The sequence below is a fragment of the Ciconia boyciana genome, chromosome 1 (genome assembly GCF_034638445.1).
Source record: "Ciconia boyciana chromosome 1, ASM3463844v1, whole genome shotgun sequence".
NCBI classification, from domain to species: Eukaryota; Metazoa; Chordata; class Aves; order Ciconiiformes; family Ciconiidae; genus Ciconia; species Ciconia boyciana.
This window is the reverse complement of record NC_132934.1, coordinates 201291944-201316910: the sequence shown is the minus strand read 5'-3', so window position 1 is coordinate 201316910 and position 24967 is coordinate 201291944. Positions and strand designations below refer to the sequence as shown.

General features: G+C 41.9%; 1 protein-coding gene across 4 annotated transcripts in view; it reads left to right on the top strand.

Moving 5' to 3' along the window:
• Window positions 1-2017: 2017 nt before the first annotated feature.
• Window positions 2018-24967, top strand: part of ZC3H12C (zinc finger CCCH-type containing 12C) — a 45800-nt gene continuing 22850 nt past the window's right edge. Inside the window, exons 1-2 of one of the 4 annotated variants that reach the window (XM_072850570.1) lie at window positions 2018-2138; window positions 22889-23655. In XM_072850570.1, the coding sequence (XP_072706671.1) occupies window positions 22961-23655 (695 nt within the window). In that variant the 5' untranslated portion in view covers window positions 2018-2138; window positions 22889-22960. Of the gene's footprint in view, window positions 2139-2323; window positions 2798-6422; window positions 6477-22888; window positions 23656-24967 lie in introns of those variants that run through there. The other 3 variants (XM_072850569.1, XM_072850572.1, XM_072850571.1) reach the window with 3 other exon arrangements.

Here is a 24967-nt window from a genome sequence, read left to right as displayed (position 1 = left end):
AAGTCATTTAACACTTACAACCCTCCCTTGCAAGGTACTACTGCCATATTTGTAATTTGTGGTCATGGGACAGAAAAATCCTGGATTCTGGCTTCCACATGTCTGTTTTAATTGGGAAGCAACTTGCTTCCTAAGGCAATGAAGAGGAAATGAGGTTTTGCCAACGAGCAATGCAGTGACATCAAGCAGCTCACTTCGTTTTGAGTAAACCTCACATTTGAGCAGACTTAACTTGTGCTTATAACTACCATGTTTTAATCAATTACAAAGGTACTGTAGGTTTACAGAATCGCAATCTCTTCTAAACAGGAGATAAGGTCAAAAAGATCCTTTAGACAAACTCGCCAGGACTATAGTATACTAAGGAAAAAAAAGTTAGTGTGAGACTCTCTTGTGAGTTTAAGTAGTTTCAAAATCAATTCCACTCCATATCATTCTGTTCTCTCTTATTCTGATAATTGAGAATCATTTTCTTCAGCACTGCAGTGCTTTTAACTGACTCATACACTCCTCAATCACCGGCAAAGGCTTCCATAATAAGCAGCAAAGTAGCACTGCAAGTCTCTAATTCTTTAGTCCTGCTTTCACCGATTTCCTCTATTAAATTAATATTCATAGTCGCATTTGGACAGCACTCTGACATTTCTAAAACAGCATCAGCATGTCTGGGACTGAGGGAACAAGCATTTTTATTTTTTTTAGTAGAGGTCTCAAGCTCCTTCTGCACAGCTAGTGACTAACCAGAGGGGAGAGCCAGCCTCTTGCACCATGAGCTAAGCCCTCCAAGTGCTCCAAACTCATGCCTAAGATCAGGGTGAGATACACTGAGGAACTCAACACAGACCTCCTACTGAACGAGTTGAACAGACAAAATCATGCCATTGTACTTACAGGCTACGTCAGCTCTAAGAGGGAGGGTTTATTGAAACACGTATCCCTGTTCCTCTCCAATCTTATGTCCAAGCCAATCTATCACATTTTACTGGAAAAATAAACCCTGTGGAGTGGCCCTTCAGGTTCATATTTCTGTGTAGGATTTGCATAGATTAGATGCAAAATTGAAAAAATTTAGCCCATTTTCCACTGGGTATTGGAAAAGTTTTTTATAAACTTCAGTAGTAGAATAGGAGCGAATAACAATTATATATACACACTTCCAGTCTGTGAGTAGCAATAGCTGTATGTCGTGTCTTGTATACGATACGCTCAGTCAGCTCGCAAGCTGTAATCACAACACCAGAGTTTCATTCATATCTTCTAACCAGCCTCCTGGCACTCAGCCGCCTCGTCAGGAGCACAGAAGGCAGGGTGGGATGGTGAGAGGTAGATTACTTCATCTGCATAAAAGTAACTGCGGGGTGGGAGGAAACACCTCATAATTAGAACACGGGAGGGAAATTAAGGTTTCTACCAACTCTGCCACAGTCTGAGTTTGTGATCCTTGGCAAAAAGCTCTCCGATGACCTCCCTTTCTCCATCTACAAAGACAGGAACAGTAAGGCATGGGGAGACTTGAACAGTAAACGTCCATAAGCCCCTGGAGATTTTCTCAGATGGCAGACGGACCTTTGCCAGGCCCGGAGGACCCGTCGCCCAGGCCGCACCGCCACCGCCAGCCGGACCGCTTCAGCGCGGCACCTCCCCTCTAGCCCCAGCCGGAGACGGTAATGCCTTGACATTTCGGGAGGGTGCTGCTACGGCGGCCTTCGCCCCCGGGGTGGGATGCACGACACGGCCGGTGACCCGCGCCCCTCAGCCGCCCACCGTCGAAGGCCGCTGCGAAGGCCGGGCCGGGCCCTCACCACGCGGCGCCGAGCGCAGGGGCGGGCGGTTCCCCTGTCAGGCTTCGTCGCGCCCCGGCAGCAGGTGCCGCCCGCCGGGCCCGGCCCTTCCCGCCCCGGCCGCCAGCGGCGCGGCGGCAGGCGGGGAAGGGGAGGCGGCGGCCCGGCGGCGACGGGGGCCCGGCGCGCTGGGTGCAGGGCCCCGCGGAGCGCCTCTTGCAGCGCCGCGGGCATGAGGCGGGCGGCAGGAGGCGGCGCGGCGGCGGACGAGGTGAAGGCGACCTTGCCGCCGCTCCTCCCGCCCGCGGCGGTGGGGCGGGCCGCCCTCCGCGGCACGCGGCTGCCGGGAGGCTGCAGGTGGGTGGCTGAGGCGGCGCGGGGGCGTGAGGGGCCCGGCCCCGGGCGGGGCGGGCTGCGCGGCCGCCCGCGGCGATGGCGGCGAGGGGAGCGCCGTGCCGTGCCGTGCCGTGCCGTGGCCGGCGGCGGCTGCTGCCCCGCTCCACGCTCCCGCCCCGGCACCGCCCATTGCTGGGGCCGAGCCGGCGCGTGTGTCAACACGGGGCCGCGGCGCCGGCCCTGCCCCCGGCGCCTCCCCGAGGTCGCCCGGCGGAGGTCGGCCGGGCGGCGGAGGCCGCGGCGCGGCGGGGAGGAGCCGCCGCCGCACTGTGCTTCCCGGGGAGGTAGGAGACAGCCCCGTCCCTCTGCCCCGCCACCTGGGGGGCCGGCGGGCCGGCGCCGGCCGCCCCGCGCTTCGGCAGGCCCCGCGGCCGGCCCCTCGGCGGGCCCCGTCCCTGCGGAAAGTTTTCCTCGACCTCGTCGCTGCCGACCCCGGCGAGAGCCGCGGGCCGAGCCGGCGGGAGCGGCCGTGCCTCCCCGGAGCGCCGGGCTGGCCGCCCGCGGGGCTCTCCCGGGGGCTGGTCCCGCGGGGGCTGTCGGAGCTGCAGCTGCCCCGGGGGACACACCGGGAGTACCCGCCAGTACCGGGAGTCTGAGGAGGAATTTAAAAGTTATTTCAGGTACTCTACCTACCCTGCCGTTCCCCTGCTTCTAACTTTCGGGGTTTGGGGTGGTTTTTTTAATTATTCTGTGAGAACAGTGGAGATTTATTCTGTGCACTTTGGGCGAGAGAACCGGCTGCATAACTTGGCTTGCTCTATTTAACCAAACCGTAATAGGCAGAAACCTCTAAAAGCACTGGCTGAACCATTCTCAGATCCAGCTGTGGCTTTTAAGTTGCAATGTCTCTTAAAAATTAATTTTCATTCACCTGTGTGTTTTGGACCTAATTCTGCAGGCACGTCTGAGTAATGCCGGGCATGTACGGTTGTATTTGTGGAGCAGTGACGTTATTTTATAATGTCCCCAGGGGAGGAAACTCTGCCGTGCTGTGTTTGTACAGCACCTTCTGCAGCCGGTCCTGGTCCTGTCTGGCACTCCCGGGCCTCTGGTTTGGTAGCTTTGACAGGGCCAAATAGCCCTTACGTGATGGTGTTGCTGAAAGTTGGAATAAATAAACCCATCCTGCTGAACAGTAGACCACACTTCTTTAACAGCAGATGTATTGAAATGTCTTGTTTACTGTGTCTTGTCCTCTTGGTCTGTGTTTGCAAAGTGGAGACATAATTCATAATTGCAGCTCTTAGGGTTATGCAATTAACAGCGTACTTAAGATAGCAGTAGCATAGTCTTTTGATCTGGAAAGAAAATAAACCATTCAAGTATGTCTGGGTTTTCAAAGCGGCAGGGTACTTCCTCTTCCACCATCTCCTTGCCACTTAGCGTTTGCCCATATAGCGAGCCAGTGAGTTCACGGTAACACTTCTTCCAGTACTGTATTAGATAAATCTTAATGAACTAAATTTTCTAGCTGGTGATGCTCCAGGGTGAGATTACACTTCACCAGACTGTACTGTAGTGAATGGATCAAAATTGCAGCATGTTGTCATTTTAAAGAGAATTTGTTATGTCAGTATAAAACACATTTGCAACTATTTTAGGGAAATAGGGAAAGGTTTTTCTGTTTGCTCTCTCCCCCTTCTCCCTTCTTTTTTATTAATTGGACCACTTAGCTTGAGAATTCAAAAACTTTCTTTTTTTTCCTAATGGAGGTAGTTGAACCAATTCAAGGTATTTCATCTCTCCACAGACCTTGCTGTATTTATGGTTTTAGTCCAACATGGTTATTACCACTAGACTTCCACAGGGCAGCAGTCACTCAGTGATCTTGTAATTACCATTACAGTTTGTGATCCTTTTAAAAAGGCAGTTATTATTTATGAGGTCCTGATAGACAGAGCTCCACTAACCATATTTTTAGGCATTTGCAAATCAAAACACACTTTAAAAAATATCAACTTAAAATGTAAATGCAAAGAGAAGTGGAGTTTATTGAAGGTATGTAATTTAAAAACAAACCCCATGCTCTCAACCTGACAGAGCATGAAGGGATTATCCAGACTTGACTCATCTGTGTAGATTGTGCATTTCAGGCTGACTGCTGAGCTGAGCAGCAGTCTGCTGGAGTGATTTCACTGCCTGCTTCTCTGGGTTATACCAACCTTTAAAAACATTATTGATATTACCAAGCTGTTTATTTTTTTGAAGAAAACTACCCTTGCAGTTGATGAGACTTGAATCAGTTTGATATTTGATAAAACCTATTTACTGTTCAATTTTACTTAGGTAAGTTGAAAACCTTATGAGATTTTCTTCTGAGATCTTATACATCCTATGTGCAGTTGAAAATACTCTTTAAGCGAGCTGGAAAAAGACAATTCAAAGTCAGCGTGAAGTGAAACGAGGAACTTGCTTGGCTGAGGTCGGTTTTTGTTATACTCAGAAATGGCTATGGCTAAGCAACTCTGTGTTCGGTAGAAAGGAGATGTGTGATTTAGTTTGACTTCTTTCATTACAGAAGTAATAAAATCTTGTTTGGTATTTCCTGCATCAGATCCATAACTTCTGGCTTGAACCAGTAATTGAAAAAAAAATAAAAATCTGCCCTTCAACACTTAAAGTCTGTGTAGTTTTTTTGCTGGTTGCACTTTGTTTTTTAATTAAAACAGACCCTAATCTGAATTTTGCTAGCCTCAGCTTCCTGTCATGGATCTCTTCGTAGTCTGTATTTTAAATAATTCTTAAAAACTGAAGTGCTTGAAAGAGAGTGACAGTAGTAAGAAAGGGGGGGAGGGGATTATGGTAACTAGGAGGAAGGTTAGAAAATGTATGATGTGTAAGGTTATGGTGTAAAACTCCTCTTTTTCCTGTTCCGTAAATATTATTCTGCTGCTTTTGCTGTTATGTGAAGCAGTGTCCCACATGTAGCTAGGAAGTAATAGATAAGGGGTTTTTTAAGTTATTCAAGAGAGATTTCATCATTCACTCATTTCCATAGTGTTTGTTGCCATGACATACAGCCAGCAGCCTTATTAGTGATTAAGGTGGTTACACTTCGTTTTTTGTCTTGTAGTACTGGAAATTTTATCTGAGATACCGTAAGAAACAGATATTGTACAAAGTCTGTAGTCAGTTGTTTCTATGAAGAGACTGAAATGTTTCTGTCTCTTCAGAAGAAGAGAACCTCGGACTGAAGTTACTGTATAGTGATGCTTTATATCTCTTATTATGTATAGTTATGTTTAAAATGCCTCCTGTCTTCAAGCTTGCTAAATATTTACAGTAAATGTACTACTTCTGCCATATGTTTGAAGCAAGAAACCCATTAATTGAACAAGCCCGTATTTTTATGCTTGAAAGAATTGACTTCATTTTAGTTACTAAATTGTATGTTAAAGGCAGAATATAACAAAAGCAGAGGTGAGACGGTGTAACAAGAAGCAGAGTCATTTTTCTTACCTCCTGGTCTCAAACTGTAGTCATTTCCAGTTAGCACATAGATAGAAAATCAATTGTAATCTGCTCATAATTGCCTTCCTGGTAGAGTTATGAGGCATTTCTCTCCTCCTATCTCTTCCCCCTGCCTCTTTTCTTCTTCTTCTTCTTTTTTTAGAATTATTATTTTTTTATCTCTCCGTATTTTTTCTTCTGAATGTCTTGTGGAATAGGCAGCTCTCCAGAGTTAGAGGAGAAAAATACTGTATGGATGTTTTTCACTGTAAAGCTCTGCATCTTTAAATATTTTTGTGTAACAGCTTGAGGCTCTGTCAAAAAGCATGTTCCTTACTGTGTTGTTCAGTGATGAGCAGAAATTGAGGAAGGTTTTTATAACCTTGGGGCTTTCTGCTTAGATGAACTAGGCATTTCTCTTTTACCTATCAGGATTGATTACTTCAGGTTAGATCACATTTCTTGTGTAAAAGGCTGAGCTTGCACTACCAAAAATCCAAATTGTATTTTGCTTAGTATGAAGTGCTGGGCTTGACACTTGACACTGACTTTCCCATTCTGCAAGGATATTGTATTCCCCAGTTAAGGAATTATTTTAGCTTTTTGGTAAACTCAAGCTCCATTCATTCTTGAATCATAGCTGCAGAATGAGAATGTTTTGAAGAGTACTTTAATTTTAAGACTTGTGCTTCTGCTGTCCCGACTGGAAAGGTCCAGACAAGACCTTTTCAAAGTTTGCCCTGGGGAGTAACGAAGCTCACCCTCTCCAACTGCGAGATTCATCATTCTTCCAGGCTCTCCTCACAGCATGCACCCGACTACCTCTCCTGACTGCCTGCCCATTTTAAGGTTGTATTTGCTTGATTTATGACACGAGTGTAACACTTCAAAATTTGACGTACGTCATCCCCCTCCCTGGGAGGGGAGATGTCTGTTTATGTACATGTATGTGTGTGTATATGGGTAGATAGATACAGGATAGAATGCTAGACCATCCCAGGATCTGCTGTCCTTTAAATGTAGAAAGCTCCTACGTGCTCACAAATAGAGCTCCCAATATGTCTGTTTTAGACCAAAGTGATTTGGTTCCGAGTTCTTTCAGGATAAATGTGTTCTTTGCATAAAACTTCTGCAAGATTATACAAAGTGTTTAAAATGTATTCTGTGTTAAAATTACAGTTTTCTTGAGGGTGGATAGTGAGGAAACTAAAGCTATGTTCAGGAGGAGGGATTTTACTTAATAGGAAGCTGATATTTTGAGAAAAGAGTGGGGAGAGGCGAGGGAAGAGACAAAGCAAGACATTCAGTGGTTGGGAGTGCAGGAGAGTTTAACGGACGTTAATAATCCTCCCAATGGAAGAAATACAGTAATTTCTTTTGGTATGAAAGGAATGTCTTGGGAGGTGGTTGAAAGTTGCAGAGGAGTGCCAGAGATTGGGAAAGTCAGTGAAGCTGGAGGTGTTCAGCAGTAAATGTGACACAGGTTATTGCAAATACCTGAAAAGCGGTCTGCTTGCTGCGAGTAGGTAAAGCTCAGAGGCTGGGAAGAGTCTTAAATCCTTGAGTCCTTTACTAATTGACAAAAACTGTCATGATAATTCCTAAATGACCAATTTGTGTGAGCCATCCTCCCCTATGAGCTGTAAAAAGTAATGTGTTAAGTTGCGAAATCAATGAATCAGTCCCATCAAACTTTAAAGTTTTGCGATGAGCTGAAAATTTCTATTGTGCTGTGACTTAGACCTTTTATCTTAGGACTAATGAAATTCGGTGGTTTGGCAGAGATTGGCTGGAAAAGGGACAGATTGCATTTACTTTAACAGAAGCTACTTTCCTAGTCTCCTTTTGTTCTGCAAGAACTGTTAATGTAAGTAGCTGGTATCTGTAAATCCTCATCTCTGTGCTTTCCTAGTCACTTTTATAGTTGGTGCCCTGACTCTTGACAGCTCTTTTCAATTCTTCCTCATCTGTAAAGCTAATGTTTGAATCGCTGAGTTATCTAATCTTTTCAGCATCAATGCATGGCCTCATCCTTGATGAGAGACATTTCTCTTGTAAAAAGTACCATCAAGGCTTTCATGGAGACCTCCACTTGGATAACGTGGAGGGTCTGAGCGCCTCATAGTTTGCAGCAGCATCCCCTAAGGCTTTCCACCTTAAAACATTCAACTGATTTGAAAACCTCAGATGATTTCTCCTTCAGCAATAATTCCAATACGTGCTATTTGTAATGCCAGATACACCTCTGGAAACGGTTTGTTCTGGCTAGGGAAGGGCTATGATGTACAAGTGCCCAGGGCTGTGCACCTGGGTTCACAAGTCTCTGTAGCAGCTGCTTCTGGGATTGCTGCTGCTGTTCTTGCTGGGCTGCCAACTGGGCTTTTGCTGCTCTTGCCGAACTGTGAGTTGGACTCATTAGTGTTTCTGGAACTGTCGCTGTTGGGATTACAGTCTGGGTTTCTTGAAGTTGTTGCTGAGCTACAGCCCATGCTTCCTGCTGCAAGATAAAAATCAAGAGTTTCTGCTTCAGCTGTTGTTTCCCTAGCCACTTGTTCGCTTGTCTGTTAATAGCTTTTTATTGTAGCCGTTGTGTGGAAGAAAATAACATCTGGTATCATGCATACATTGATGTGACTTTCATCTTGTTCCAGCAAAAGACTGCGTCGCTCATAAATGTGTTTAGGTGGTGCCCAGTAGCTGGAGTTTGACTTTATTAGCAGGACTACTCAAAGTTGCGACTTTCTTGTGAGCTCTTTGCCTTCTTTGAATTGACCATCGCTTATGTTATAAGTGAAACTTGGTAAACCACCCTTGCCTGATAAATTAGGAGAAATTAAGCTACAGATCTCCACATGGGGATCTTCACAAGCTAAGATCTTCACAGATCTTAGCATGGGTTTGCATTGTGGAATTACGCAGCCAGTCTTTTTCAAGACTTGGAGTAAGTGCTCTTTGGCTTTGATAAGTTTAACTGTGTTGGTACCATGCACGGTCTCTCCATAAGGTTTTGTTCAGTATTTGGTGATGGTCTTCCATCTGATTTGTTTCATAAAACTGGCAGCTCCAAAGTTTCCTGAGGCTGTGGTAGCAGTCTAGTTCACACAGGACACCTTGCTAAATTTCAGACATTAGTATGTTACAAATTGGTTATCTTTTGATGTATACAGCTGTCGCAAGGGAGACCTCAGATAAGCAAACTCATTAGTGTGAAAACAAGCATCATCATCGTAAGGCTGATCTTTCTTGCTGTGCTCTACTTGCTTCTGTGAGCAGTTTGAATTGTTCATCTGCAGCTTGGATACGCTCATCCATATGCCTGTGGGAGCTCTGGAGAGAAAACATTTGTAGCGGGCAGACTGAAAACAGATGCCTCCAGTGGGCATTGTAAATAGAGTTTAGTTCATCTGCTGACATGGAATGCTTTTGTGAAATGTAAAGCCTCATCCCTTGCTAAGTGCAAGATGATGTTGCAGAAATAGGTAATAGGCCAAATAGGCTGTATGAGCAAGAGTGTAGCCAGCAGATCAAGCGGAGTGATCATTTGCCTCTTTTTGCCACTGATGAGATTGGAGATCAAAACTGGACACAGTGCTCGAAATGCAAAGGACAGGAGAAGACACTGACTTACTGGAGCAAGTCCAGTGGATGGCTACCAGGGTGATAAGGGGGCTGAAGTACATCACGTACAGGGAGGGGCTGTGAGAGCTGAACTTGTTCAGCCTTACTACGAGAAGACTAAGGGGGATCTTATTGCTGTCTTCAAGTGCATAATGTGAGGGTATAGAGAAGACAGAGTACTCTATCTGGAGGCATGCAGCAAAAGGACAAGAGACAGCAGTTGCAAGTTACAGTGAAGAAATTCTGGCTGCAGATGAAGAAAAATGTCACCGTGAGGATACTTAAACACTGGGACGGGTGCCTGGGGAGGTTGTGGAATCTCCAGCCTTGGAGATGCTCAGAAGTTGACTTGGAAAAGGCACTGAGCAACCTACTGTAGCTGACCCTGTGTTGAGTGGGGGTTCGTTGGACTAGCTAACCTCCGGAGATCCCTTCCAAACTAAATTACTTAATTCTAAATGTTAATAGCATCACCAGTTTTGAATGAGGTCTTCTCATTTGCACCTGTCATTGTCAGATCTAACTTCATGACATGGTGGAACTCTGAAAAGTAAAATGTGAGCTCTGGGGGCCAAAGAGGGCTTGAAATATTAACCTTAATGAAGGAATCTGTGCAGGTAGTCACAAGACTAAAATCTAGTTGGGTTTCCAACTTAAAAAAAAGGCGGGGGGGGGGGGGGAGAAAAAAGATTCGTAAAGTGGAGACTAAACATAAGGAAATTTGGTCTGCAATATTAATTTCTACTTTAAAAGCTGCAAACTTCTGAGGTCAGAATGAAACGACTCTGAAGATCTACAAAAATTATATGAAATCACTAACAGATGGTTCGTCTCTTTTTGATATATTAGGTTATTAAACAAAAGTGAGCAAGCTGTTTTATTAACATATAAAATACTATGATTTCGAAGCCTGGTGTACGTAGTTCAGTGTGGGGACTTCCTGGTGGTCTCTCCTCAGTTCAGGGATACAGTAAATCTGAAGAAAAGCCATACCTAAATGACAGGTAGTAAGATAGACTTCTGTGTAGCTATTTTCTTTCTGTTTATTTTTGAACTTGGATTTGCAGCTACAGTAACCCACTTTCTGTAAGATCTGGCTATTGTTGCTACTTGTCAGGTCTATTAAAAGCTTCCCCAGAAAGTAAGAAATAATTATATACTAAGTGTGTCTCGACAAACCGCATGACCGTCTCTTGTCTTCCCCAATTTTTAACTTACTAAATCCAGGTAAAAAATTGGACCATAACGTATTCTCTGGCTCTTTCATCCCGGTAGAGAGTAAATGGCAAGGCTGAAAGTCTTGCAGAAAATCTGCTGCTGGCAGCTCTCTCGCAGAAGGCTCCAGTCCAAAATGACAACTGCAGCCGTGTGGTACAGGCACAGGAATTGTCTCTCAAATAAGCATAGCCCTGTGAAGCCATTTAGGGCGACACAGAGTCCAACCAACACCTTGAACTCCGTCCAGGAACCCTGGAGATTATGGAGCTCTGTTGCCAGCAGCATGACCTGAAACACAACCTGGCCATGTTGCTAGACAGTTTGAGAGGCCTATTTTCCTCTGACGAGTCTTTCAAATTCTTAATAATAGTCTGTGGCACAGATAAAAGATGTTAGGTTGACTAGCTAAGTGTCTTAAATTTGTATTTAAATGAAGAGAATACTTTTTTTTCACATAACCGTGTTAGTTTTGTTAGAGGATTTTCTTCTGACAGAACAAATTTGAATAAAAGTACTTTGCTAAGCATGATGGCGTACACTTTGTACAGTTGTAGGCATTGTCTGGCTGCCCAATATTGTCACAGGGAAAGTTAATTAGACAGTTCAAATTTTCATGCTCAGAAAGCATCCAGACAGCGTGACTCATTCTGGAAGTGGGAAGAGATCAAATCTAATGTGTATCGTTGGAAAGTTTTGGGTTTTTTTTTCCTAGAGTGCTTTGTATCTCAGTGTCTCTGCTTCAATTCATAAATAATAAAATTAAGAAAGAAATTAATCAGAGTGCCCTCCAGCGATAATCTTGAAATAAACACTGTACCCCCATTTGTTGCAGAAATCGGCAGCGTGTTCCACGCTGCTCTGGTGTTGATGAGAGCAGTTGCTCGACAGCCATCTTAGTGCGTGGCAGGCGTTTTCAACGTTTTCTGGCTTGCAGACCTCTAAAAACTTTCCGGTAGAGCTGGAAGGCCCAGCACTGGAGTAGCTGAACTGCAGGTTGGATTTTCTTGGGTTTCTTTGGCAAAGTGTGTAAAAATAGGATAGACCCTTTGGTGTTTGTAGACTGGAATTTGAAAACCAGTGGCAGGTGATTTTTTTTTTTTTAAAGAATTTTAATTTGGGTAATTTTCTTAATAACTTAAGATGTTTTAGGCTCTTGCATCCCCAAAAAGGGCAGAAACAAAGACAAGATACTGTATAAGTGCAATCTTAAAGAAAGCTAAAAAGTCTGTTAGACCTACCACTTGGTGCTAGTGGCAGCAGTTGTATTTTTCCTTTATAGTTGCATTTTTAAATAAAATAAAATTTTTTTTTTCAGAGAGGAAACAGTAACTGAGGCCTTGGTCCTAAAGGAAGACTCACAGAATGGGCTGGGTCTTACACGTGGCTCTATCAGAGCAGGGAGTGGAGGGATCTACCCCTACGAACACAGGCATAGTTGCAAAATTGAACCTTAACTGGCAAAACTGTGGAAATGGTCACATTGCTTATGTGCCTAGTGAAGGAAAACATTTCCCTGACACATTTGGCGCAGTGCTCTTGGGTGTCTATTCCCAAAAAAACCCAAGAATTTCTGGCCATGTGACTTACTGCCCTTGCAAACAAGACTTCTGTGATCATGCCGTCTGTGTGTGCATGCCCTGTGTGCAGGTATGGTTATAGTGACTTGTATGTTTGTGCCAGGTTTTAACTATGCTTGAGTTGGAGCATCCACTTAAAAATGGGAAAATCCTTGAGCCTGCGATGTGTCCTTGTGGCAGAGAAGGCCAGCAGTGTCCTGGGCTGTGTTAGGAGGGATGGTGCAGCAGGTCGAGGGAGGTGATCCTTCCCTTCTGCTCGGCACTGGTGAGACACACCTGGAGTGCTGTGTCCAGTGCTGGGCTCCCCAGCGCGAGAGAGACATGGAGGATGTACTGAAGTGAGTCTAACAAAGGGCCACAAAGATGATTAAGGGAGTGGAACATCTCTCCTATGAGGAAAGGCTGAGAGAGCTGGGACTGTTCAGCCTGGAGAAGAGAAGGCTCAGGGGGGATCTTATCAATGTGTATAAATACCAAAAGGGAGGGTGCAAGGAGGGCAGAGCCAGGCTCTTTTCAGTGGTGTCCAAGGACAGGACCAGAGGCAATGGGCACAGACTGAAACACGGGAGGTTCCCTCTGAACATCAGGAAACACTGTGAGGGTGACTGAGCACTGACACAGATTGCCCAGGGAGGTTGTGGAGTCTCCATCCTTGGAGATACTCAGATGCTGTCTGGACAGGGTCCTGGGCAACCAGCTCTAGGTGGCCCTGCTTGAGCAGGGGGTTTGGACCAGATGACCTCCAGAGGTCCTGTCCAACCTTAATGATTCTGTGATACTGCGGAAGGAGCTTTGCTTAGGGATCCATGCCTACAATGGATATCCGAAGTTATGGTGCTGAGGCAACTACTTTTTCATTATCCTCTTAGGTAAACATAGTGGGTTTTTATTTTGTCACATCATCAAAACTATTCACTTTCAAAATGAAAGTCTTTGCTTCAGAAAACGTATCTCATTTCAGGAGCTACTTCTCAGTGTGATACTGACGGGTGATGCCAGTGTTTTTGCTGTTGCAGAATGCTGCTTTATGCTTTCTGCGTGGTCGGCTGGTATGGCTCAAGCTTGTTGGACTCCTAATGTAGGCAAGCTGTGCAGTTAGGTGCAGCTGCAGGCAGGCACCTTGTCGTCTCATGACGAACAGCTCATGGTCATGGCCTCTGTCTACCTACAGACAAGGAAAGACTGGATCTGTTTATACCCGTGGTTAGCAAAAAATTAATCACTTCTGATAAAACTTAGGGTTTTCGTCTTCTCTTCAAAACATATTAGAGAATGTCATGATAAATGTTGCAACAGTTTGCTCGAGTCTTGCATGCAGTCAATACTGATGATCTATGGGATTATAGTAGAAACTGTAGACCTTCTAACCTTCTTTTAAGATGATGGCCTGCAGGAAAATGCATCTCTGCTTTTTTAAATTTTAAGGATAACTACAGGCAGCTGAGTCTTCTTTCAAAGAGTGAAAGAACTCTTTGCTTTGTTTTAATGCATTTGAAAGTGCGTATTTTTCTACAGAGAAATTACACTGCATTTGAAAATGCAGTTGATCCTTGTAAATTTTTTTTTTTTAAAGGCTAGTTATTCTCTAGGCAAAGCCTTACTCATCTTTATCATAATATCAGATGTTTTTCTGAATTCTGTGCTCTTTTTACTGGTCATTTAATTCATTCCTCTGTATGGCTGTAGAGTGGTGGTGGCTTTTTGTTTGTTTTTATGACTGTGTGTAGATACAGTCTAGAGTACCACTTACTATTCCTCAAAACTAAGTAAACTTCTTTCAAAGTGTTCTACTTAAGGTAGTTTGCATCTCTTAACATAATAAGTGGAAAAGAAGAATTTCTGTTGTATTGCCACCTCGTAATTTTAAAGATAAGCATCTCCCTTGCAGCTCCCAAGTCCAACAGTAAATGTAGGATATTTTGCAATGGCACAGCAGTGAGTTTTGTCTGTAGCATACAACTTCATTTCTACTTCATAAACGCAATTGTATGTGATTGATTTAACTTGTGCAGTGTATTCTTGCATTTATTACTGGAGGTTTAGCATAAAGTTCTACAATAAAAGATAATGAAATACTTTAATGGGACAAGTTGTCTTTCTAATTGCTGCAGTAATACCACTTGAGTTACAGAATGACCGTTTTGTATGTTTGCATAAAATAATTTGTTTTTAAATAAGGCTTTGTTTTCAACATGTTTGAAACAACAAGAATTGACTGGAACTAGCAGCTTTTTTTTTAGGGTGGTTTTTTCCCCTTATAGTAGTGCTTTCCTAATATCTTTAGCCTACACTGTCTGAATTTCCCAGCTGCTCCAGCTCTCCCTCCTTTGGTCTTTCTGATCCTCCCATGCATGCTTTTCATACCAAACTGGGCAGTGGAGGGGAGGGGACGTTCTCCTCCTCACCCCTCGCCCCGCTGAGAGGTTCACCCTGGTCCATGCCTCTGCAGCATCCCATCACCTTGCTGTGCGCTGTTCGGAAATCTCCTTCCACCATGGAGTCCCTGAGCCTATCACCTCCAGCCAGTTCAGGATTTTGTGCTGGCCTGCTGTTTAATCAAGTGGCATTAGGGACCCGATGGGCACTGTACACAATGTGCGATCTCTAGGAGCCACAAAAATAGGTGTTTATAGCTTACTGATCTTGCAAGACCAGAAATTTGAAGAGCTGTTACATTTGCTGTATTTTAGATTTTTGTATTTGCTCTTTGTATTTTAGATATAGTAATAGGAGATTGCTGAACTAGTCAGGTTATTGGATTTGGAGGTTTTAGCACAAGAAGTAGAACTTGCTTTGTCCATTTGCGCTGTGTACCTTCTAGTGATGCTATTATAGCCTCTCACAGATGTGATGGGAGAGCCACAGTGTTTCTTACTAAGGTTTCTTTGTGGAGCTCATCGTTCACAGAAGGAAGCCTCGTGTATTGGTTAAACCTTAATAGGAATGCTTTTTCTGTCATCACAAGCATTATTTAACAGGACGACCCAACACCTTGTAAACTGTGGACAGCCCAACTTCTTTTAGGGAAGAGCTGAGAAGATGCTTCCAGAACACGTAGCTGGTTTAAGTAACTTACATTGTACACAAGGTAGAATTAGAAAATGTCGTCTTAATTCATGCAACTACAGCTTGCTAGAATATTTTCTGTAAATCAAACAATATAACATAAGTCTTCAGATTGTTCTGACTTTGGTCGTAGTCAGTGCTGCAGCATGGCGTTAGCATGAATTAATCTGCAACTAACGTTTAGACCTGGTTCCCTGAAGACATGCACTTGGAGTATGGAGAGTTGTGTGGGGAGGGGGGTGTATTCATATTGGTACTGTAGAAGGCATTGAGGGGGCAGGTCTTCGCGAGTAAACTCCTTACAACTTTATTTTTAAGGCAGATTTTTAAACCAGATCATACACTTGCCCTAGTTGTGCTTGTAGAGCCCTAAGTACACCACTTCTGTGCTATGGAGTTCTCAATTTGTTACAGATGTACATAAAGGGTATCATACATGTCCTCTGCAAAACAAGCATTTCTGGTATTGCAAAAGAAGTGCCTGGCTCTAATCAGGGAGATATTCAACTGTGACTAGCCAAGTGATCCTGCTTGCATTTAAGGGCAGTTCTTGGACATAGGTGAACTGGACTGTCTTCCTATTTTGCCTACAGAAGTTCTAATATGCTTAACATTATCCACTACCAGCAACTGAGGTAGTCTAAATACCACAGCAGGGACTGATTAGCTTTTTCAGATCACTGCTTTTATTCGCTGTTTGCAAAGAGGCTTAATCCAGTGCTGGAGATCAGGCGTCCCACTGTGTTCATGGGTAGCTTTCTCTTACTCTTTGTGTTCACAGTGGCAGAAATTAGTGAGGAGTCTCCCCTGCCTCCGACTTAAAAGCTCCAAAATAGTCGTGTTAGTAGTTGTTCTTAGGAGTGTTTAATGGACAGTGCAGAGAAACTATAGTTGGGGTTTCTGCTTTGCAGCTTAATATCTGGGCACATGATAAATGCATCAGTGTGATAGCATGATGGTATGTGATTTCATTTACTATGTTGAATTGCTTTAATATCCACATAAAGCTTGGGAAATTACTCAAAACAGTTCTAACAAACCTATTCTCATTCTTTTCTTCTTTTAAATCACAGTAGATGTTTCCCAGCAGATCGCCTGTCCTCCCAAGCAGAGGACAGCTGCCTCTGTGGTTCTCAATATTGCTTTTAGTCACATACTGATGCTGAAGTTCAGTAAATACTCTTTTCTAGTAGTCATTTTTTTTTATCAAGCATCAAACCTTGCTACTGTTGTATTGCTAAATGTGTGTGTTTCAGGGCTTGGTGGTATCAGAAATGTTGGGTGGGGAGGGGAGGTGTGGACTGGGGTTTGCATTTCCATGTGGCTTACTTCAATAAAAATAAAAACAATAAAAAGCTGGCTATGGCCTAGCTCCTGACTTTTGTTCAGTATTTTGTCATTGCAAAGAGACAGGAAGATCTTGGCATCTAGAACAGATCTGTGAAATAAAAGGGAAAGAAGTTCTGTTGCAAACAGTTATGAGTGACTCCAGAACAAAAGAGTGGTTCATAGTTCCTTTCTATCAAGTGCCCTACTATTTCAATGCCACTGCTTAAAAATATCCATTATTCCACATATTAATATTATGTGGTTTTAGTTTAATCAGTTTCACCTTCCATTGAAATTACCCACAAGTACTCTGTTAGAGTTGTGTGTAAATGCAAGTTTATTATGTTTGTTGACTGATGTACAAAAGTGTCAGGAGATTCAGAAAGCGGTTTCTGAATACATTTCAGTGTTCAGTGTGGGTTCCTTTCATACCTCCGTGCACTTTATACCAATATGATTAATTTTGCTAACAAGAAGAGGGGACTACAATAGCTACTGATAGATTTATTTCTCTTTAATATTCTTCCTTACAAAGAACTTTTTGTTTCCACAATAGAAGGGATTATATTCCTTAAGACTGATATATTTTAATAGGAACTCACAACTTTTACTACTTAAAAATAATTCCTTTCTTTGTTTCATGAATTAGAAACAATGAGGAGAAGCTGAAGTCTGCCCAAGCCAGGTGTTTCTTGTTGGCAGCCTGCTCCCTAATGACTCTGGCTCTCATACAGCAGCTGCCTGCTAGTCTCTTTTGTATGGCCTATTGTTGCTGCACACCCCTCGTTAATACACATGCTGCCCGGGGCAGACCCTGAGAATGACATCAACTTGCTTATCTTAGAAACCTCCGAACCTGATGCAGGGTGGGGAGGTTGCCTTGCATCTGCCTGGCCAACTAATTGTGAGCTCTGCGGGTCGTGATTGGCTCCGCGTCCGCTCAGTAATAGGTTAAGCAAAGACATCGCGGGTCCATCTGTTCGTCCATTCATTGTTCTGCTTGCTTGCCTGAAGTCTGCAGCTGAAATCGTGTTAAGGAGTTGCTTCTGGAACAGCTACAAGAAACCAATGTCTGTGTGTTTTCCAGCGAACGTAAGTATGTGGGCTTCTCTCTGCAGAAATGGGACGTTTCACCTTTCTGGTGTTTTAGCGTATCGGTTTGCATTTGGACAACGTAGCTAGCGTGTGTCGGCTGAAATTTGCACACATTGGGTGTCTCTTGGAAAAAGAGGGAAAGAAAAACAGTTATGTCTGAAGATTAAGTATATTGAAGAGCGATGATCTCGGTGCATTCTATTAAGGAACTTTCAAAAGCATCGGTAATGGTGTATTTCCAAGAATTTGAGTATGGTAGGCAGTAGCCATCAACAGTACAAATTCTCCTCTAGTCCCCTGGGGGGAAGGGGAGGTTTCAACTCTTAGTTATAGGTATTTACACTTTTTTGCAAACAAGCTGCTATTTACTTTAATTTGTGACTGGTAGAAAAAGCTTTTAAGAAAAAAAAGATCAAACAACGTTTTCATTATACCATACAATGGGTGAAATTTCCTGTGTTTGTGAAAATAGGAAGAGCTCCATTGTGGGCTATCTGAAGACACCGTAGTGCGAGATAGAGCATTAGGATGCTCTTAGGTGGGAACATGTTCCAGTCAAAGGTTTTGTGCTTTGAAAACTATTCGTAAGTGTGTCAGATCCAGCCTGGCTATTTTTATAAATTTTCTAATCTGTTTTGTTTTATGTTTTGAGTTCAGATGTTAGGCTGAAGAACAAACACTCATACTCCATGAGTTCCAAGGATCCTGTAAAGAAAAAACCAAAACAAAGACCTTCATATATCAGTTGGGAGGGAAAGAGAGCATATAAAAGGGTTAAAAAGAGGTTTGCATTTCAACCACATGCCCTATTGTGTGAACATATGCATGAGTCTATTGAAAGTTTTCAGAAGATGGGCAGGCCACCAGTTGCTGGTCTCCTGCAGTTCCAGTAGACATCTGTTGCCCCAGAGCATTAACCAATCTGTTCAATGGGACATCCTTCCTTTGTTGGATAGAATGATGCAGACAACAGCACTCGCTGAAATACAATGGTAATTAAATACATAGAAACTACAGCGGTAGGTATTTATTACATATTCATTATTTTATTTGCATTGTTGCGGTATCTTTATCATTTGGATAACTGGTACATTCAGTTTTTTTCTTTTCTGATCAGGTCTGCACTTCTGTTTGTGACAAGTAATGACAGTGTTTCAAAAACTGGGATTTCAATATTTTCCATTTTATGTTTAGAAGACTTATAGAAAAAGTCTGCCTGTGTGCAAACATGCTGAACTATTTCACTGTAGAATGTATCTTCAGAAACTTTTGACAGTCCTTTGAGAATGCACAACTTCTGTTACACTGTGCCACGTGACACACTATTTTACTCCTTGTTATTTTCCTCTGTGAATTAAATTTGCATTAAACTACTTTTCTCTGTTCAGTTGTAAGTAGAAAATATTCTGAATGCACATTAAAAGATTAGGTGATCTACTTGCCTGCATCCCTTTGAGAAATAGAAATATTTTGTGTGAAAGTGAATTAATGAGCTGCTTATTGTTAATGGTTAGTGGAAAATAGTGATGACTTTTAAGAAATGGGAAAAGAATACAGTTCTACAATGTAGTAGCACAGTGCTCATCCAGAGTATTGCACTTATACTTGATAAATGTCTGATTCAGTAATACAGTATTTTAGGCCTTTAACAGCAAGCCTAGTGTGAGATACTGTAGTTTTAAACAGGCTATAGTTTAAAACTTATGTTGTCATAAGTATGTCTAAATTGGGAGTTACCCATTTTATTAACTTTTTCATAAGCATAAATTCAGTTACTCAGCTGTGGTGAGCATAACCAAAATTTGAAAACTTTCTTGACAGGAATTTTTCGGCTGATTTCATCTGTTTAGCTCTCAGTTGAGTCAGAATTCTTAGCAGATATTTTTCTTAGCTGTATTGCATCGTATCAGTAAGCATACTTTAAAACAATATGTATGTAATGAGAGTTCCTTGTAAATAAAGAGTGTAAGGAGGAGTTCTTATCTGATGTTACTCCTTGGATAAATGTGATCTTTTCTAGTTTTCGTGAGCTTCATTGTCCTATATATAGGTACACTAGTGTTTATTTGGAATACAAATTCATTCAAATAGACTGGCTACCATGTTGCTCTTCACTAACCAGATCAAGATAAAGTAATCAATTCCAGCAGTGTTCAACAGTGACATCTGATTTTCATGGTTCTAATCAATGAATCTCATAAAGGACATCACGTTGGGAGCTCCAGAGTCTAGTGTTTCTAAGAGATGCTGCTGATCACAACTATGGTGTACAAAGTTCACAGACGTAAAAATTTGGCTGAAAATAAATTCAGTTTGCATGCAGGCTTTAGGCCAAATGCCAGGAATAGGGTACTGCTTATGCAAAACTATTTCAGAAATCTTTAGCTTTGGATTTACAGTGTAAACATCATTTTAACTACCCTTTTAAAGCCATAGTACGGTGACTATATACTATCTGTGGCAGATTTTAAAGTTGCTGCTCTTATTACTCTCTTACTCTTTAAATAGTTTCTGAAAAACAGTGGAGTTCTGTGCAAAAGAAGCAATTATATATTGGAGCAAGATGGAGATTGACAGGAGACTTAAAGCAGATAGATGCGAGGCTGATTATGTATACATTCCCAACAAAGGACAAAGCTCAGTTTATGGTCATTTTTCATACGCAGTTGATGTGCAAGTCATCTAAAGTATGTTTCATATAATGCCTGATCTTCAGACACATTCATATGCTAGTGGCTTCTTTGAATCCCAGTGGAGGGTGTTATGATTGTAGTTGCTGTAAAGCACTTAAACTTCAAGGAAGAAGTGATTGGAGAATGACTTAAGTATTATTTTAACTAACACTAAAAAAAAAAAAGCCTCTTTCTGATCAGTGCACTTCAAGCTTTGTTTATTCCATGCTGTTAATATGCAACCTCCTCCTTCCCCCTTCCAAAAAAACCCATCCCTCTACTTTTAGTTCAATACTAAAATGACATTTCACAGTACACGGATTTAGGCAGTGACCCATTATCTCCCCGTATTCTGCGGCGGCGGTACATGAGCCAGCTCAACTTTTCAGTCCAGCTTAAAAGTGTTGCCCATTAACTAGACTTCCTAGAGTCAGAGCAGATTGTGGGGTTGGTGGAACAATGATGTCGGGGCTTCCAGATCGGTTTGGCAGTTGCATTGTTCTCCGAGGGGAAACCAGACGCACTTAAGTCCCGCTCTCTTTCATGGGCTTTTGTTCATACCAAATTATTCTTTCGCTGTGCTAGTATTCATGATGGTATGTTAAAGGAGCGCATCCTAGCAACTAAAGGCTGGTTGCTAAGCAGCCTCGCTTCCAATAGGGGTTTCTTGTTTGAGATTTCTTTTTTTTTTTTTTTGGGTGTCAGTTCTGCGAAGGCCACAGTGTTGGGTTTTTTAACTGTATCCTTTTATTGGGATATTGTTGTGATTTGTTACAAGCACTGTGCCATCGAGTGCATTACGTTAGTTAATAAATCACTGTGTGAAAAGGTTCGTTTCCTAAATTCTCATTGTGTTTAATCTGTGGTGTTGCTTGAAATCCCAAAGCTTTGAGGGAAGAGAAAGTAATATTCCTTTATACGCTGCTTGAGAGCATTACAGCCCTACTGCCTTCTAACAAGATCAGTCTTGACTGGATTAAGGTGTTGGAGATGAAAACACTGATGACAGATGTATGTATTTATTTTAACTAGAAATGCTTAGGTAAAGTAAGTTTTTGTGCCCCATAACCAAAAAGCTCCACCACAGTGGTGATGTCTTGGCACTCAGCACCTATAGACTCTGCTTTTGCTGAACCACAGATTGGATTTTTTGCTTGATTCTCTCTAGTCATAAGTCTGGGTGAATTTCTCTTGTGTGCACTCCCAGATCTTTATCCCAAGAAGAGGAAAGTACACCATATTTTAAAAATACTGGGTCATTCTTAAATGCTAAACTGTAAGGGGATGGGAGAGTTAATGTATTTGCTGACAGAAATTTTGGCTGTTTGTGAGACATACCTGTAATTTGTATTAGTATAGATCAAGAGATTCCGTTTGACATAACGTTTTTTCTCAGTATATCTTCCATGATGAAATTTGTGTCTGTAATGTATCTGTCAAGTTCAAGTGAAGTCCTTTGCCTCCATATCTTGCTTTTATATTCTGCCTTGCAAGATGGAAGTGTGAAAGAACTCTTTGTTTCATAGTCTTCCCTTAATGTAAATTCTTCTTTTTCATGGTAACCTTGCAGTACAATTGGTCCATATGGTCCATTTTTATCTATGAGAAATAATTTATCTTTTACTTTCTTTATTGAAGCAGTTAACAAAGATTCATGTTTAAAAGAAAAAAAACAAGGGAAAGAGGTAGCAATCTGCCTTTAAAGGTAGATTGTGGAAGTAATCCTTGTGATGAAATGGGTAGCTAACCTCTGTATAACTACTGTTATGCAATATTCCTCCAGAAAAACTGATGTGGCAAGTGTATGAAGTCCAGAAAACTGCAACTTTTCTTCTTCCGTTCTTCCTGCATGACTTCTATCTATGTATTTAGTTTTGATTCAGCAAAAGGCTTTCACAAATCTAGTCCAGGAGTTGAAATCAACTTTTAATTTTGTTGCCTTGTTGGCTTGATGAATGGTCTGATGCAATCAGTGCAAAGACTTCCATTGGCTTTATTGGCCATTAGATTAATCCATGTCTCTAAATGCTGTACGTGTTAGTAATACAGCACTCTGTTGAGAGCAGTTAGTCTTTCTTGACTTAATTATCATGTTATAAGGGAATTCAGAAATAGTTTGAGTGTATTCAGTTGAACTGATAGTGTCTTTTAGGGCCAAATAAGTTTTTATTTAATCATGTTTTCTGTTACTAATTCATTTTATGTGTTATGATGTCTTATATTTGCCTAATAAGCCAGATAATCTAGTACTATGCTGATTTCTTTCTATTCAACAGAGAGTTTAAGGTATTTAGTTTAAAAAGCTTTTCTAGTATTTTATAGATGCAAATTTTTTGTTGTTGTTACAATACCTTCTAAAGCTAGAAGAAATATCTCGGTTCCTTTAAATCATGACAAGACTTCTGTCTCTGTGTTACAGTACATAAACGTGCAGTGTTTGGTTTCCTATTCTTTCATAAACCCATTCCTAGAAATGTTTTAAGTAAAAGCATTTGATACACTCAGAAAACAGATGATCAGTTGTTTATCTGCTTAGCTATGGATGTTCCTTAGGAAAAGTTTTTCAAAAAAAAAAAAGTCATATTTCTCTGCTGGGAGAGAATAAATGCAGTTCTGAGGAAGCAGCAAGAAAATACAAAACAAGTAATATGTGTAACCAGTTGCACCATTTTTGTTCTCTCTTTAGGAATACGGAACACTTTATATTCAGGAATACAAGAAAAACAGCAAAGTGGAGTCAAGTACATGCAGCAGCTTCATGGGCCTGAAGGATCATCTGGGGCATGACTTAGGCCACCTTTATGTAGGGAGCACTGGCACACAAATAAATGCAATTGTACCTTGGTCAATGGCGGAGAAGCCAACGATGGATAAGGTTAATTCTAGGAAAGAAGATGTAGACAAGGAGGCATCTGAAGAGACTTCTGGAAGCTCCAGCTGTGACTCTGAAGAAAGCACAACTTCTGATAATGATTCAGAGAGACTGAATAATTCTGCATCAGAATCACATTTATTGCCTAAGTCTCACCGACAGCTGTGCCGATCTCCTTGCTTAGAGCCTCATATACTAAAAAGAAATGAAATCTTGCAAGACTTTAGGATAGAAGAGGCTCAGGTAGTACCTAAGGAAGTCAAAAAGCCCCCTGATGTGGTGAAAGAATATCAAACCAAACTGGAGTTTGCACTTAAGTTGGGTTACTCTGAAGAGCAGGTTCAACTTGTACTAAATAAACTTGGTACTGATGCTTTAATAAATGATATTTTGGGAGAACTTGTCAAACTTGGGAATAAAACTGAGACTGATCAGACTGTAACTAATGCTAACACTAGCGTAATGCGTGAAGCGTCTTCCATAGAGTCTCAGAGGTCAGAGTCTCCACTACAGGAGGATGTGACAGAGGATGGTGACAACCTGAGGCCAATAGTTATTGATGGCAGCAATGTTGCAATGAGGTATGTGACCACGAAGCTTTTGCTTTTACATTTAAATGGAAACAGAATGACCTTGTCCCATTGAAGCACTGATGTTCAGTATAATTGCCTAAAACTGTATGCAGGTTCTCTCGCAGGCGTCTTCGTCGACCACACAGTATGCCAATCTTGTAATCAGGCTAGAGGTTTGTAAGAGTTCAGTGGTTTGTACTCACTGTTAGAACAACCACACGTTAATGCCAGTCTCCCTTTGCAGGCAGCTGTCAAATCTCTCCTTCCCACTACCAGTCTAGTACTTAATTTTTGGTAGGCACCATTGCTATGGGCAGTTGCGGTATCCAGTTACATACAGGAGGTTAAAGCAAATGTAAGATTCCTTAAGATTATAAAATAGTGATTTAGAATTAAGTGGCTTAAGGGATACTTCTCCTTGGTAAGCTATTCTATGATAACTGGTCTGTCTGTAAAATTGGTCTTGGTTATCAGATTTGGAGTTAGGTTTTATTGCCATTAATTCCTGAGGTTACTATGCTCTAGACTTTCACTTACGTGCCCAAAGATAACACATTTACCTACAGCATTCACCCATCCTGACCCCAGTCATCTAGGTGCATAGCAAGAAACTTGTCTGTGGGGAGGTGAGAAGTTCATGCTTCATCGGTGATTAGAGAGAGGAGGAAATGCCAGAGACAGACATGCTGAGCGATGGGGGTTTTATGGCTATATAAATGATTAAATAACAAATTGATTAGTAATTAATTGGGTAACTCATAAGGATTATCCGATTACTAGCACCATGGTTTAGAAGGTCAATTTTAGTCTTCTGATGACTTGATGTGGTTTTCATTAGATTAGTAATAAAAGTTCATGCAAGACATTTCTGGGCTAAAGGCCCAGGGTTTTTTTAGCTCCTAATCAAGTCTATTACCTTTAAATGAGGCTTTTTAAAATGAAATTTAGATACAGCTCTTATTTACACCAATATGATAGTTTTGGTTCATTTAAGTAGATGTGTTAGCCCATAAAGTGAGGATATTACTTCTTTGTAAATGGGGTATTCCTGTGAGTTCTTTCTACCTGATGTGTCATTCCCAATTTTTTTATTAAACTTGGGCTGTAAAGGAAGTATGTCCAGTTGAACAAACACTGTTCTGGTACTCAACCAAGAAGTTATCCAGAGACTTCTAAAATGGGTTTGGATTGTATTTCACATAAATCCAAAACAGTTGTGTAAGTGTTAGCTAGTTAGAACAGCTCAGACTTGGTGGGTAGACTTAAGTTCAACTTCTTCCACAAACTGCACTGAACACATTCCAAAAGTAGCTCCAGATCA